This window comes from Ananas comosus, linkage group 7 (assembly GCF_001540865.1).
Source record: "Ananas comosus cultivar F153 linkage group 7, ASM154086v1, whole genome shotgun sequence".
NCBI lineage: Eukaryota > Viridiplantae > Streptophyta > Magnoliopsida > Poales > Bromeliaceae > Ananas > Ananas comosus.
In genome coordinates, this window is record NC_033627.1 from 10,083,526 (window position 1) to 10,100,956 (window position 17,431).

The 17,431-nt window shown below is 38.5% G+C and overlaps 1 protein-coding gene across 1 annotated transcript; it reads left to right on the forward strand.

The window, feature by feature from the left end:
* LOC109712737 (conserved oligomeric Golgi complex subunit 6) lies at window positions 3,935–16,586 on the forward strand. The gene is made up of 11 exons (XM_020236479.1): window positions 3,935–4,224; window positions 4,350–4,402; window positions 5,016–5,163; window positions 5,289–5,396; window positions 9,270–9,337; window positions 10,746–10,869; window positions 10,946–11,092; window positions 11,176–11,439; window positions 11,515–11,799; window positions 13,933–14,073; window positions 15,870–16,586. The coding sequence occupies exons 1-11, from the start codon at window positions 4,000–4,002 to the stop codon at window positions 16,392–16,394; spliced, it is 2,088 nt and encodes a 695-aa protein (XP_020092068.1). The 5' UTR covers window positions 3,935–3,999; the 3' UTR covers window positions 16,395–16,586.

Here is a 17,431-nt window from a genome sequence, read left to right on the forward strand (position 1 = left end):
ATAGGACCGATCCGTAGGTAGTCCGGCTTGCGCCGTGCCTAATGACCCCGTGGTAGTCAACATTCCAACCCTAGGAATGAGCCTTCCCTACGGCATCCTATTTCAGCGCCCAATCCCGCACTGGCGAGTATATGTCACGATGGCTATCTCCGAAGTGCCGGCTCGTAGGGAGCGACCCTCACAAGCATGTACGAATGAGCACAATGGCAAGCAAGCGTATGTGTCCAACTCAAGTCCAATGTCATCATGTCTAAAATATGGTATAGGAGCTAGTGACCTCAAAGGCCTATCACTATGTCATCTTGTAGAAATTAAACATTTACTATGTTGAATGCCCCTTTATGGCATTTGTCCACTATGTCACACAAGAGTTCTAAGTCCAAGAGCATATTATTCTCATCCTTTTCATTGCATGAAACATGATTCCATACCATCAAAATAGAATGCTAACCATATGCAAGCTACAATGCACATATCTCTCTCTACTACATAGAGGCATTTTTTCATCATACGTAACACATGTATTTTAAGCATTCTAAATATCTCGTATGCTCTATCTAACACGAATATGCATGCATTTCAATTTTATAACAATTAAAAATTGGCATAGGTGGAGTTCTTCTATTTTCGATGAAGTCAAACCCACCAAAACTCCTCGTAGCCCTTCATTTGCACCGACGAAGGTATCCACTACTCTCCTACCTCCCTAAAGGTAATATTAAGAGAGTTAAACTCAACAAACGAACAACCCTAAGGTCAAACATTAATCAACCCAAGAAAAGGCCAAAATCTCACCTTGTATGGTGAAAATCTCTCTCAATCTCCAAATGAGAGTTATATTCCTTCAAATCTAATCTAAACAAAGGTTCTAAACCAATCAATTGGAATCCAAAAGGCTCTAATCAAAAATTCCTAAATAAACCCTAGTTCTACCATTTCTAGGGTTCCAACAAGAAAAATCCATTTAAACATGGATCAAATGTGGGGAATATGCTACTAACCTCTTTAGAAGCCTCCAACCACTCTAGGAACCAGCTAGGGTTGAAAACCTTCCCTCAAACAAGCTCCAAACATCAAGCCAAACCTTCTCCTATGGTGGAAATAGCAGAAAGAAGCAAAAGAAGAGTTTAATCTTCAAAAATCCCAACTAAAATGAAAGGAAATAAAAGAGGGGAAGGGGAGAGCTCCCTTACCTTCTTCTCCATTGGTCCAAGCTCAGGGAAACACCCAAGAGGCGTGGGTGGCTTTATAGGGAAGCTACAATTGCAAAAACACCCTTCAGGAAAATGCAGTCTGCGAACTGCACTGCATACAGGTACCATCGGAGAAGAGTACCGGTACCAAACACTGTGCCCACAAAATCGAGCCTCGGGTTGGCAGAATATTTGCACTGATACCGGTATAAGCCCGATGCTGTACCTGTACCACCTCTGGTTCCGGTACCAAACCAATGCTGTACCGGTACCCAGTTCTACAGAATCCAATCCAAGAGCAGCCTAAAATTTCCTCTTTAGAGATTTTAGGGCTACGTTTTAAATCTCGATTCTCGGGATGCGAGCCATAGGTCAGAACATTGTCAACGACCCTTCAGAATATTCTGGAAAAGCCCGGAACACAGATCAAACACTCGAACCTCGCAATTTGCAAAGGTCCAGTGTGTTACGCTTTAGCTCTCATTAGTATCACATACACTAAATGTTCTTTATACTCATTCTCATGCATTCTTTACTCATTAATGCCACACACTGTGTTCAACTCTAGCATTCAATATACTCATTAATGCCACACACTATGTGTCCAAATCTAGCATTCAATATACTCATTAATGCCACACACTATGTGTCTCACATGTCATAATGTCACTATGTTCTTTATTGTCACTAGATTCTTTGCCTCATCTAAGTTTTTGTCACCTTTCATACATTCATAGGGTTAATACGTTCTCAATAGTTTACTAACATTTCGTATGGATTTTGTACTCACAACATGCAATAATATATTCTCAAATCAACCCTGGCCTACAATGCATGAAGTTCATATATACACATATACTCAAGGAGTGATACTTTAGACATAAAGAAAATTCAAGAATTTCGGATAGCACCACCCACCTCGTAGGATTGCTAAGATGCTACGGTTCGAATTTCGTGATTTTTAGCCGCCTATTCTCTCGACTGCGGCAAAACGAAGCCAAAATAAGCTTTTTCCTAAATTTCTTTGCGTAGATTCGTCGGATCTTCGAACCGAGTCTCCCAACGCGTCGGTTTTACCTTCAATTTGGTTTCTACAAGATTAATTTACATTTAAACCAACCTATAGCAAAAGCCCCAATTTTAGAGCCCTAACAATGCTCTATAGCACATACACTATATGGATCTTGGAGATAAACAAAAACAAGCTTAATATCATCTAGAGATCAAACTAAAACCATTCTTAGGGCATTTGAACCAAACCCTAGACATCTACCATGAGAGCTCATGGAGCTTACCTCAAAAGCTATCCTGTTCTTGAGCCAAAGAAGAAGAAGAAGAAGATGCTTCACTTGCTAGCGTCCTTCTCCTCCAAGTCATCCTCTTGATCCACCTCTAAGAAAAAAGGAGAGACTTCTTAGAGAGAGAGAGTATGTGTTTTGGGTGTTCTTTGGTTGTGAACAAGAGAGGATGAGATAGGGAGTTTTTATAAGCTGCTACAATTGCATTTAGGCTCTCCAATCTCTTTTATTTGCAGCAGACTCAACCTGCTGTTCGCAGCACTGCGTATCGGTACGCGAAATTGCATCACCGGTAAGCCCATGTTCAACAGCCCAAACCTGAGAGCTGCTATTCTTGGGTTGCTGCGGGGTATAGGTACCAACCAAGGCTGTTACCGGTACGCAGCGCCCAGACCTCAATTTTGGCAGTGCTTAGGCTCTATTTAGCGTCGAGCAACGCTAAAACCTATCAATCTCACTTGGAACTCAACTTTAACCCCTCCAACATCGCTGGAGTGTTGAATGGATTTTGTCCAACCATCTCTCTCACCACGTTTTGGTCAATTTGACTAAAGTTCGATATAACCTACCGAGATTCGATATATTACAAAGTTGTCCTTCATCCTCACCATCATTTAATATATTTAATACAAACTTTCAATCTATTAACTTATATGAATTCCTAATGTTTTTTGTTACGTGGCAAGTTGTCCGTCACGCTCACCATCATTTAATATATTTAATACAAACTTTCAATTAATATATTTAATTAATACATCTAAACATTTCCATTATCAAACTTTTAATGGCAAGTTGTTCTTCACCCTCACCAGCATTTGACCATTCCCTTTCCCTTCATCAAACTTTCAAATAATACATTTAATTAATACATCTAAACATTCGCACCACCAAACTTTTCCTCCACCAAATTTTTTATCTCTAATTAATTCATCAATTCTCTCTCCCTCATCTTTTCCCATACACCGTCACTTCCTTCCCTCCTCTCATTAATGTCTGCCCATCTCCCCCCTCCGTTACGGACGAAGGAATCGTCGTCTTTTTTACTATCACCGTTGCCGGAGAAGGTGTCGTCGATTTCATCCCCGTTGCCAATAGTGAGGGACTTTCGTGGCTGTGACAAATGAGGTACTCAAAAAAATATTTGATATTCTCCTATTATTAATTACTCCTATAATTTTTATCCACTGCGAAACGCGGGTTATTCCACTAGTAGATATTACTACCCATAGATATTTAGCACTCTTAGATTTATAAAACAAAAAAAAAAAACAAAATGTTTCGGCTTCGGGCTTGGGCCGGACTTCTTTGTTTTCACTAATTTGGGCTAAAGTTCAATGGCATGGTAATATAATTACTTTCGGGCTGGGCTTGGACTTGGGTTGAAACCCTTCTTTCGGGAAGTCACGTGTCACAACCCCTCTCCTATTCTGGCCAGTCGTTAATAAAAGAGAAACAAAGAGGAAGAAGAAGATCCAGATCGGAAAGGAGGACGCCGGGAGCCAAGAGTGATGGGGACGACGATCCATTCGTTGGCGCCGGGGCTGTCTCGCAAGCTGAAGAAGGTGCTGGAGACGCGCACGGACAGCCCGGATCTGCTGGCGTCGCTGGCCGCACTCTCCACCTTCTACAGCGACAACACCCCGCAGGCCCGCCGCAATCTCAAGTCCTCCATCGAGCAGCGCGCCCTCTCCATCAACCGCCACTTCCTCGACGCCTCCCTTCCCGCCCAGCAGGTCTGCCCCTCCATTCTGCCCTTGCCCTGCATCCTCCTCTTCCCTCCTCCTCCTCCATTCCTGCTTCTTGTAGACTCCGCTATTATTATTGTTATTAATCCGAAGGAGGCTTTCGTGATTTACAGGCGCTGGATAGAGTCGAGAACGAGGTCAATGCCTTGACCCAATGCTGCGATCAGTAAGTTTCCCCTTCTGTCCTTCTCTCGCTCTTCCGCATCGACAAATACAGTAGTTTGTTTCAACGTCTGCGCTGTTCTCTGACATCTTTCCATAGAAACCACTTGTTTTGTTTTCTTATGCCGGGTTGTTGCTGAAGTAGATAATGACTTAGCGATCTAGAAGTCAATTCTCTGAAAATTTCTTGTACCGCCGCCTGCCTTGAGAGAGCTTGCAATTCGAAGCGCTGCAAGTTTAGCAGCACATTTACATTCAGCAAACTTGTCATTTGTTTGGTAATATCTGCATATTAAATGCTATAAAGGAATGTCTGAGAAAAGCAACATCAGCAAAATGTTACTACTGATGGTAGCACGGTAGTAAAAATCCCGTGAGAAAGATGGGTTAACATGCACCAGAATTGGTGAACTGTAAAGGAGGATGGTTTTGCATGTCTTTGAATCCTTTATTTTATTGGCCTTCCCTTTAAGAGAACCACACAATGGCATTGTGTATTTTGGCGTACCTTGTTCTTTGTGATGCAGTTGCTCTTCAAATTTTTTACTTCTTCATTTGCTTACTTCTTTTTACTGTTCGATGTATTTGGGTTTATACTTTGTTATTTGTTTTTGCAGAATTGAGAAAGTATTAAGCAATTGTAGCGCAAGTACAGGAGATATCATCAGCACTACAGAGAGGTTACAGCAGGAACTTGAGATAACTACTCAACGACAAGAAATTGTGTCATGTTTTCTTCGTGATTATCAACTTTCAAATGAAGAGGTACTGTGTAAAGAGTGACTAAGCTCCAAATTATAATATAAACTTTGTTATGTACTGCAAAATATATTAATTGGAGTTCTGTCTTTATCTATATTCTATAATTACTTTTGCTTATCTGTCTATAGATAAATGCACTTCGGGAGGATGAGTTAAATGACAACTTCTTTAAGGCACTTTCTCATGTTCAAGAGATTCATGCCAACTGCAAGATACTCCTGCGGACGCATCACCAGGTATACTCTTTGTTCCTCATGAGAGTTTATCTATTATCCAATCAACTTTAAGCACAAAATGCATTTATAAACTAGGATAGTACTTGTCACGCCCCGGGACCGGCAAAGGCCCTCCCGGTAGCGTGCCCATACCCGCCATATGTCAGCACATATAAGGCGTCTACATCAACAGCGGAAAATAAAACCAAAGATAATCAACATCTAGTGATATCAGAGCACAAATAGATCTATCATCTACAACAAGGTAAAAGAAAAATACTAAAGCAATAAGAGTGAAACATATAGTTATACAATATCTGTCCAAAATAGTACACAACAGGGTGGTCTCTAATACATTGGTACAGCTCTCAACCTCTCCAAAGAAAACAAATGGGAGGTGGACCACCACTCGCTAAATCCCTCGCTAGCTAGCCCAAGGCGATACCTTTCTCGCGATCCCGAGCCTCTTCCGAAGTGGAAGGCTCTGAAAGAAGACATAAAATAGGGGGCATGAGAACTATAAATTATAGTTCCCAGTGGGCAATTACTGACCTGCACCAAATTGCACCACTAGGCCCAAAGCATAAACAGATATAGATAAGGAGATGTAACTGCGGAAAAGAAAGCATGTAGAGAAGGCTATACAACAATGCCACAAGTATTCTGAATGTCAACATGGAGTATATCTACTCTACATGATCCAATATGCCGAAACTTAAACAATATGTTATGATGCAACAAGTAATGCTATGAAGTATGCTATATGTGCCAAAGTCCACTACATATCTAGTATGTACTATCATAGCAACCAAAAATACTACAATGTAATAAGCGATACTGTCAAGTATACTATAAGTCCAAATGTCCAACTCTATGCCATAGCATATCAAGAGTTTAACTACTATAACCTAGCTAGTAGCGAATGTTAGCTTGTTGTTTAATATTCTGGTTCAATCTCAATCAGGATCTACACGGGTGAAGTCCGGCTTGTGCCGCCTAAGTGCCTGTGGTAGCCCAACATACCTGCTCTTGGAATGTGTCTGTCCCACTCGACCCCGTAGGCTTCTCAAAACCGCACGAGCGAATATAAGTCGCGTAGGCCAACTCCGGAGTGCCGGCTTGTAGGGAGCGACCCTCACAAGCATGTGCGAATGAGCACAAATGGCAAGCAAGCATGGTCAATACCTCAATAGTCCAGTCGTCACGTCTCCAACATGGTAATAGCCACTCAACAGTCATCATGTCTCTAACATGGCAAAAGTCACTAGCATCTCGAAGATCTAGTTTAATGTCTCAATGTGAAGATTTAACCGTTCAATAAAAATTCTATGTCATTGACCTTAGATTTACTAAGTCCATAAGTATTCTAAGCCTAATGCCTCTTTATGATATTAGCTCACTAGATTCATACATGTCCCAGGCTCAATGTCGCTTTATGACATTGGCTTATCCCATTAACAATAGGTTAATACGCATGTTCTCCAATGTGATCTCATATTACTAATGTGTACCACGCATGCATTCTACAATGCATAAAGATGTTAACATGTATCTATCCACAGAGCATAGTTCTCATAATTATTAACATGCACATGCAATTCGCTTATCCATCAAGTCTAATGTCCCTTTATGGCAATAGGTTTATTAAGTTCACATATATGCCAAGCCTAATGCCTCTTTATGACATTAGTTTGATAAATCCATATCTAGTCCAAGCCCAATGCCTTTTTATGACATTGGCTTACTATACTAAGCATGGGTCAAAGTCCATAAGTGCAATGCACACATCAATTTCACTAAATGAAACATGATCCACAACTAAGTATGAGAATGCTAACCATAGGCCCCAAGCCCAATATAAAAACTCTCTACTTTATGGATGTCAAATATGCATCGTACATAGCATGTGCATTTTAAGCATTATAAAATTCTCAAATATTCTATCAAGCATGATTAGGCGTGCATTTTTATTTTACGATAAGCAAAACCATCAAATAAGAATTTTATTTCATTTTGGTGAGGTCAAACCCACCGAACCGTCGCGTAGTCCCTCGTTTCGCCGAACGGAGTTGTCCACGAGTCTCTAAGCACCCTAAAAGTAAGGAGCGAAGAGATACACAAGTATTACGAGCAACTCTAGGCTCGAACATTAACAATCACAAGAAAAGGGTAAAAACTCACCTAGGGAGTAGAAAATCTTTCCCAAGCTCCAAAAGAGAGCTAAATCTCTACCAATCCAACCCAAAGGAGGGTTCTAATCCAAGTAATCAAGCTCCAAAAGCCCTAAATTTAAAATGCCCAAAATAAACCCTAAGTCTCTATTCTAGGGTTTCATCTCAAAAATTCTAACAAAACAAGGATCAAAAGGAGAAAACAAGTTTCTAACCTCTCAAGAAGCCCCCAACTAGGGTCCAAATCAAAAGGGGTTGAAGTTCTCCTCTCCAATAAACTCCTCTCCAAGATCCAAGCCTCTAACAATGGTGAAGTTGGCACCAAAGAGCGAAAAGAGAAGTTTAATCTCTTAAAATCCCACCAAAATCCAAGAAAATCAAAAGGAAAATCAAGGAGGGATCCCTTACCTCTATTCCTGCTGTGGCAAGCTCAGGAGAAAGCCCTAGGGGCGTGGGGTGCTATATAGAAGACCACAATTGCGAAAAACTCCCTGCAGTTCAAACTGCTCAAAAACTGCCACTGTGTACCGGTACACGGGCCCCCGTACCGGTACACATCCCACGAAAATGCCAAACCCGAGCCTCGGGTTGGCTGGGAAGCTGCCTGTGTACCGGTACACGATCCCGTACCGGTACAACCATCAACCCTGTACCGGTACAGCCATCAACCCTGTACCGGTACGCAGCCTGCTGAAGGCTACCCGAGAGCTGAGCAAAAATCCGACTTTTCGGGTTTTGGTGCAAAGCTTCAAACCTCAATTCTCGGGGTACAACCATAGGTTGGAACACTGTCAACGACCCTCCAGAATAACTGGAAAAAGCTCGTATCATAGATTAAACACTCGAACCCGCAATTTGCAAAAATCCAGTGTGTTACAGTACTGGCTTCCCGAAAAGATTTGACTCGTATGATAAAGCAACAAAATTTTGGACTTGAGCCTCCACTTGTTTTGCTTGAATAAGTGCAGATCCTGATTCTTTCAGTCATGCATTGAATCCTTAAACTTGCAAATTGTGCTTCTTGGTTCTTTTGATGTAAAAGTTTGTACTTTAAATCTTTTGCTGTACATGTGCTTGCTCTCTGTGCCATATAAATCAGATTGTGAATGTGCCTAGTCATCTGCATCATATCTTTAACAGCTTATACAGTTCAGTTCGCTGCATTTTACTGTTTGTGGTCCCTTTGTTGTCCTGACTGTGAATGATTCAGCATCTTTATCTTTCCATATTTTATTTAACAATCTTTATTTTCTCTTTTTTTTTATTTAACGAATATGTTCAATCTTGCCTTCTTCGTGAGGTGTTTTCTTGCCCATTAATTTAAAATTTAACAATCTTTATTTTCTCTTTTTTTTATTTAACGAATATTTTCAATCTTGCCTTCTTCGTGAGGTGTTTTCTTGCCCATTAATTTAAAAAATGTCTCAATGGAGCAAGGTTTTACAACTTACAACCATGCCATTTGGGTATGCAATGCACTCAAGAAAATGATATTTGTGATGGTGCATGCATAGGTTCCTTGGTACATACATATATGTTCTGATGTGTTTGGCTTAAAAATATTCAAGTATTCAATCTTTGGCAGTTTGATGGAAATTCAGATGCTTAAGCAATTTATAGAGAAAATACAGTGTGTATAAGAACTTTTTTTTTATCCTGGTCATATATAATTGTTATGTATTAGTGTTTCGGCATGAACTTGGCTGATATTTCCTTTGCACAGCGTGCTGGTTTGGAGCTCATGGATATGATGTCTGTTTACCAAGAAGGAGCCTATGAGAGATTGTGCAGGTAGTATCTGTATTTTATTGTACTAGTCTTGCTTAATCATCATTGTGCAGGTCGTAATTATATCTGATTCTATATGTCTCCCTTGAACATCTAAAGTTAAACTATTCTGCTAGTTCTTGTTGGCTGCTTATGTCTGCAGGTGTTATGTCTTGATATGTTGATTAGACAAGGTTCAACTGAGTCTACTATTGATATTTGATGATAGTCGGCCTTATGAATCACCATATTTGAATTCTTGAATGTTTAAATTCTGTCATATCTTCGCATGCTCATAATAGTGTGAATTGCTGTTGATTTGCATGCTGCAGATTATAGTCATATGCAGCCAAAGATTGAGATGCTTCTTGAATTTTGTTATTAAAACATTTGATTTCTAATTTTAAGTAATGGACTATGTGCTGATAACCTCTGAATTTTGAGTGGTTAGTAAACCTCAATGTTAATAAGATTATATTAGTTTGGTTAATCATTGATGAGGGCATGATATTCGATCTGTTAACAAATTGGATTAAGGAAGAAGCTTTCTTTTTTAATTTCTAGAAATTTCTAGAAATTCCTAGAAAATTGGATTATTTATAGAAATTCCAAAAAATCTGAAAAACTCTTGAAAACTTTATCAAAATTTCAACAAAATCTATTAAAACTACTTCCTTCACAACGCATCCTTTCTTTCACTCTAAGGCACCAGAAAGCCCACTCCCTCCCTAGCAATCTAGAAAACCTATATTTGTAAAATCCACCTCGTAGGACCCTCTATCCCATCGTATATCATTAGGGTCTTCATGCCTTCTGAGAATATTGCTATATTGAATGTTTTTAAACATGGTCTAAATTGCTAGGAGTGCACTGAATTTTTTTCTCTAATCCTGAAAGATATGGTAAAGCTGCTACGTGATAACCAACAGCGGAATGTTAAACAACAAAGAAAAGATTGATACTAGGAGACAGGAAGAAATAAGGTGAAATGGTTGACAAGGGTTGACATGGAATAAGAAATAGAGCTGGGAAAATGTGAAGACGGCCTATACTCGGCTTATAATTTAAGAATTCAACTCATAATCCTGTCCATCTTTTAGTTACCTGCAATAAACTCATTTTGGCTAGCCTAATTGTAATGTAAGTTTGCTCTAGGACATAAAAATTGGTCCAATTAAAGAAAGAAAAAAAAAACTTGAGATTAATCAATTTACCATGGTTAAAATTTTAAGTACTGTCAATTTTTTGTTTTCTTAACATAAGATACAGCTAGGATTGCAAAAATTAGTAGTTTGAGGAAAATAGATCCCAGTAAGATTGGGCCCCTTGACATTGGATAGTCAAGTAGTATAAATGTATATATCTGATTCATGTAGGCCAACAAAATTCCGTGTGATTTCTTTTATGATCGTATCTGACTATCCTTTTCCAGGTGGGTCCAAGCTGAATGTAAAAAATTGGGTGATAGTGATAATCCGGAAGTCGATGATCTTCTTAAAAAGGCTATTCGTTGTCTAAAGGAAAGGCCTGTTCTTTTCAAGTACTGTGCAGAAGAGGTATGGAGTATGTTCTGATTGATTGCAATCCCTTTCAGCAGTTAAGATCTAATGGTGAATGACCCATGTGCCTTAGGTCGCAAATATGAGGCATCATGCTTTATTTAGACGGTTCATAAGTGCTCTTACTCGAGGGGGACCTGGAGGGCTACCAAGACCAATTGAAGTGCATGCGCATGATCCTTTACGCTATGTAGGTGATATGTTGGGGTGGCTACATCAGGTGTGTCTCTTATTCTACTGCAAAGTTCGGTAAAACAGCTTTATCGCTTTATCTTACTTTGTCAATTTTGGTTGTATGAGAAGGCTCTAGCATCTGAAAGGGAACTTATAATTGCGTTACTCGATCCGGATGCAATGACTGATACTGGACCTATTGCTCACCGTCTTTCCGGAAATACAGATAGTGATTCTCTGAAAACAGAGCCTGCGATAACCTTTGTTCTGGATAGAATATTTGAAGGGGCATGTCGACCATTCAAAGTTCGAGTTGAGCAAGTTTTGCAGTCTCAACCTAGCCTCGTTGTCTCTTACAAACTTAGTAATACTCTGGAGTTCTACAGTTCTACAGTGAGTTTGATCTGTATGTCATCATTTACTAAATTCAATGTCTCACGGGTCTTACATACTCTTTTCCTTCTGTAGATAACAGACTTGTTGGGCAGAGAAACAGCTCTTTGCAATACACTCTGGGCACTCAGAGATGCTACTCAGCAAACATTCTTCAATATTTTGAAGTCTCGGGGAGACAAACTGCTGAGGTACCCTCCTCTTATTGCTGCTGATCTATCTCCACCGCCAGCCCTTCGGGAAGGAATTTCTTTGTTGCTTGAGCTCATAGATACATACAAGAGAATGATGGTACCTGCCTCTGGCAAAAAGCCTGATTTTGATTTTGTAATTACCACTTTACTTGATCCCATTATTCAGGTGAGGAGTACTTTTCCTCCTTTAATTCTTGCTTGCTAAAGTTTGAAGTTCTCTGCAATATTTGTTCCCTACAAATGTTGTGAATCATTTATCAGGCAACTACAGATATTTTACTTTGGAAATTCAATGTTCTGAAATGCAGTATGCGGTATTCTTGCAGTTGGCACATATGTGGTCCAGCTATTAAAATATTAGAAAATATTTATAGCTATTAAAAATATATAATTATATATAAATGCTTTCCAACAAAGTAAAATAACTAAGGTAATAATTCAGAATTCACAAATTGAAATAATTAATTTCAAGTAACGGAACTCATATGCACACATGTACCAATAAACTAATTAGCAATTTACACTTAAGTAGATAAATAAATAGAATTTTGACAAAAAATCATAAAAATTGTCAAACAAGTATTAATGTTCCAAAAAGCAGCATACTAAACTTTTATGAAGAATAATAATTTTTCAATAATCATTCATGTCATCAAACACGTCATCATTTATATATATATATATATATCAAATAACATCCGACAACTACAAAATTATTCACTAATATTTATAAATATAATTATTGGATATATTAGGTATAATACCTACTAAAATAAGAAGAGAGATAGTTAAGTTATATTTATATAAAGATAATTGCATTTCTATGCAATATTATTAACTAAACTTGTATGAAGCATATGCGGGCTCATATGAGGCCGCCAACCGCATATGTACCGCATATGGGGTCGGGCTGCATATTGCATAGCATGTTACATATGCAGTGTAGTTGATGGTCCGAATCGCATATTTGGCCGCATAGTCTGCTTTTTCAAACATTAGAAAATTCCTTAAGGTTTAACTGATTCGTGACTTTAGTATTGTATGCATCTCTTGGTCTTTAAAATAACCAATAAAAGTTACCCTTTTCTTCACCAACTAATTACAATTTTCTTTTTTTCTTTTACCCCTCTGGCAATAAGTTCTCCCTTTTAAAATTAACTTCGAACTGTGAATTCATGTGAGTATTGATAGGAGTATAAAGCATGAATAATGAATTTGAGCTAGACTTCTCAAGGAGAAGATACTTATCAATTATATAGAAAGCTGTTACCATGTTGAACGCGAGGGTGAATCTCTTTCTGATGCTTCAAACTTGTTATTATCAATGTCGAACTGCAAATTTACATGCGCACTGATGTAGGTATGGTGCATGAATTTGAACTAGACATCTCAATGAGAAGATATGTTTCAAATAGAAAGAGAGGTGCTAATATCTGGGTGAATATCTGTCTTGTGTTTTAGACTTCTTAGAGAGACACTAGTGTTACCTGTCTGATCAGTCTATATAGATGCTGGTGTTAACCATGTCTCCCCTCTCAGTTGATGTGCGTTTGCACTATAATTGTACAGGACATCTAGGTCTACCTGTTACTATTAAGTGGTTTGCGGCTGACATTGCCTATATTAATGTATTACAATTCGGAGCATGATATACTCATATATTTTAAGAAAAAGGAAAAATAGGAAATGATTACTCTTCAGAGTCTTTAGTTGTTGGTTTATTTGCGCTGACAATTCAAATGTTTTTATAGATTTGTATTCAAGAGAACCTGTGGGAATCAAGTTTTTGTCTGTTTAATTGGGGCAACACTTAGTATGCTTTTTTCACTTGCATCATGTATGTTCCTTTTATACAGCCACTCCATGTTCAATTTATCCAGCCTTTGCACTTACATAATGGTCTAATATCAATGGAAGGTATTAGTGGAAGGAGTGTGGAAGGGGCCATGAATGAAATATAATTTGATTTCTTCAATTGGTGTTTTCAGGAAACATCCGGTTAAATTCAATCAGCTAAAAGTTGCATATCATCATTAAATCATGTATATTGGACCTCATGATATCCTTTCATGAGATTATCATATGTTTCTTTATTAGCGAATTATTTGGAATGGTTGAAGTTGTCTCTTGCATCTATAATTGATTTCCTCCCAATTCATGGATGAAAGAAACTTGTCTGTTCTGCTTCTTTCTTGTGATTTCGGAGTTGTTTTGTGCTCTCCATAGGCTTCAAAATGAAGGTCTTTATGATTGGCTAAAATTTGTCAGTTGTAACTTGAATTATTATTTTATCTTTTAGATGTGTGAAAAAGCAGCAGAGGCCCAGAAGTCTAAAGGAGGACATTCAAGGAGAAGAACTAGTTCTGATCCTAGTCCAAATATCAGAGAGTCCTTATCTGTTGATGCTATTCTTGCCAAGAGTGTCTCTACGTCAACGCAGGTTTCTTTCTTTGGATTATTACTTTTACAGTATACTTCCGGCAATCAGTCAATTTTATTTTTATTCTTGATCAGTAATACTCTTCAGCTATGTTTGTGACAAAAAGGATCTACTTCATATAGCTTGAGTATCGTCCTGCAAGACCCTAATCATTTTGGATATTATATCTCATGATATATGATTTAATACGTGGAAAAATATTAATTTGCAAGTCTTTAATAAGCATTTGTATTGAAAAGTATTTCTGGGTATGGCACATATTATGTAGCATCATTTGTAATGGTATTATCTATAACCCTACAACACCTGGCTTTGTTGCTCAGTCATATAACATCACATTCCATGCATGGTAATTTATGCTAAGTGTGCAGTCTATTATCTATCTATACCTATATATGATTTCTCATGGCTATATGATTTCTCTTGGCCAAATCCAACATGGATGTACCACCTTCATTTGAGGATGGTGGGACCCACTATTTGTTTTAAATTATTTTCTATTCTCTTTTATCGTAGTAAAACCCTTCCTCTCCCTCACAGCCACATCCTTCAACTCTCTTTCTCTCTCTCTTTTCTTTTTCCTCCCATTTCTTACTTTCCATTATCTCCCAAACCGATAGACGATAGTGGCGTCTCTCCCTCTCCCCTCACCTACGTAGCGATTTTGGATCTCTCTACCCATGATTTTAGATTTTTCTTTTTCCTTCCCCTTTTTTCTCTCGCTCGTCGCTCGGAGTCGTTCGGCCTCCATCCGCTGCTCCTTATGCGTCCTCGACAAGGATATTGTATGGTGCCATCGCCGACTGCCCCATTCTCAACAATCATGAAATATCTATATTCCCATGTTTTCATTTTTTCCATAAATTTTTATTTTTTCTATTATCTACCCATCGCATTGCGCGGATTACTTCACTAGTGTAGCATTATTAGTGATGGTACTATTGGTTACCCTACTACCTGGCTTTGTTGCTAACTCAGTTATATAACATCGCATTCAATGGTTAGTAATTCATGCTAAGTGTGCAGTCTATTGTTTGTCTCTAGTACAAACTTCCATGTGGAAATCTTAACCCAGTGCTCACAAAATCTCTCGTGTAAAGATTTCTCATCTACCTATGACTAATTTATCCTCAACAGTGTTCATATGCCTATCAGCTAGGTTCCTCCTTGGAATAGACTTCCTAGCAGGGCCACTTGAGCGAACCCTCCAATATTCACCCTACAAAATGCATTTATGTTCCTTGCGGCAGCAACTCAATAAGTCCATGCGTTGGCGCCAAGCATCTGAATGTAGTTAATGAATGGGAGAAATTTTTTAACACACTTCTTTCCTTTGCAAATTCATATGCTTAAAATTGCTAAGAATAATGAGATGAGAAAGACAAACAGTTTGAAAAAGTCTGATTGAAGAATATTAATGACTAAGCTTTTGCAATTGAAATACCATCTCTGCGAGGATGGAGAAACTGTTTGTAATCCTTGCAGAAACTGTTTGTAACCAGCTTACTTGACTAACCGTGATCTTGCTTAGTTCCCTCTAGGAAAAGTTGAAAAGCTATTATGGCCACCATATTACCAGTAACTTGGTGCATGCTCCTCTCAAATATTTAAAACAACCATAGATACGAAGATTCTCATTTGAAATTGATATTCTAATTGGCTGGTTAAATCTCTGAAACTACATGTTGTGGATAATTGTTACTCTATAGACCATTATTTTAGTTACTTCTTTGTTAGTTGTGTGTTTTGATATCTTAGTTCTGATTTCTCTTTTTGTTACTATATTCTTATTGCAGAGTGTTGAAACTTCGTCAAAGATCTACCTCATCAACTGTTTGTCAGCTATTCAGGAACCTTTGATAGGAGAAGAGGTTGCTGCAAGTTATGTGAGTAACTTGTGCTCTGCTATTGAGAAGCACATTAGTATCCTTGTGGACGACGAAGTTGATGCCATTTTGCGGAGATGCGGTCTGCTGAATAAGATGATGTACATACAAGACTCTGCTGACTCTGCAGTTAGTTCTACTAATGATGAGCCTCGGCCCTTGGCAGAAATTGAGGAAATGTCACCGCAAGTGCTTTCCGAATGTTTAACAGCATTCTTTGGTCTGGTGACTGGAAGTGAAGGCTCACTCCCGGAGTTTGAGCTGTTGCAAGTCCCTAGGCTGCGTTTGGATGCATGTTCTCGTGTGGCTAGGGCATTAGCAGGAACTTATGATCTCATCTATCAGGCAGTGTCGGACCCGAAGAATCATTATCCAGACCCTAGGTCCTTAGTGAAGCATTCGCCGGATCATATACGAACCATGTTGGAAATCTGAAACCTTTGTCAGTAACTGTATGCCTGAGTGTAGTTAGTATCATTTGATCTATCTTGTTACTGCTTTTGCTTGGCTGGGCAAACTGCCTTTACTGTATAAATTTCCGTTCAAACCATTATGTTTTCACAAATATGAATCAATTTTTTGTTGTTCTGTAATATCATTTTGAAAGTATCGGAGAAAGGTTCCCAATTTTCAGGTCTGCATGCTAGATCTACTTGACACTTTGAACTGGTTAATGTTTTCTTGAGAGGATAAGGCGCAACATTTTCTGTTTCCTGACAGATTTAAGTGCATTGACGACAAGTTAGTTATACAATACGTTAAAATTTGGTGATTGTCCAGTCCTATGTTATCAAGAAATTTGTAAGTTTTTTAATCTTTTTGTGCTGTGCAAGAGGGATTATTACAACCTTTTTTAAGTCGCACACTGACTGTTGGAATAGCGCCTGTGAGAAAGTGAGGTAGAGAGATTGAGTTTAGCTTCAAGACGTGCAGCAATTATACTCTTCTTAAGACTCAATCCGTTTACATCAAACATCTAAATTGGTGCGTCCTAGATTATCGAACAATCTCTCAAGATATAATGAAGCACAATCACTAGCTGCGTTTGCCCAGACAATTAATTCTTTGAGCACTTTCAAAGTGTAGCAAAGTTGTCAATGTAATTTGATTTCTGCAGTAGTTGTATCAAGTAAAAGAAGTAGAGCATTACCGGAGAGTAATTAACTTGAAATGATTGGTTTTTCTTAGTCTTATCATTTGGTCGCCATCACAGCACAGGCACTTGTCATTTGGTGGCCATCACAACAAACACACACACACACACACACACACACACACACACACACACATGGTTTTAAAGTCTGTCGGTTGCAACATAATTACAAATGAGTCGTTCATTTCATTCATCTCTGTATTTTCAATCAAATGATAACCGCAATATAACGCCCGGTAATAATTCTAATTCAATTTGTTAGTGTGAATTAATTTTTTTCTCAACATTTGTGATACCTCAAGAATTTGAAATAATTATG

Coding starts and splice junctions, on each gene's coding strand:
- LOC109712737 (XM_020236479.1), top strand. CDS start 4,000: ATGGGGACGACGATCCATTCGTTGGCGCCGGGGCTGTCTCGCAAGCTG. Junction 11,800..13,932: donor TACTTGATCCCATTATTCAG/GTGAGGAGTACT, acceptor TTTATCTTTTAG/ATGTGTGAAAAAGCAGCAGA. Junction 14,074..15,869: donor GTGTCTCTACGTCAACGCAG/GTTTCTTTCTTT, acceptor TTCTTATTGCAG/AGTGTTGAAACTTCGTCAAA.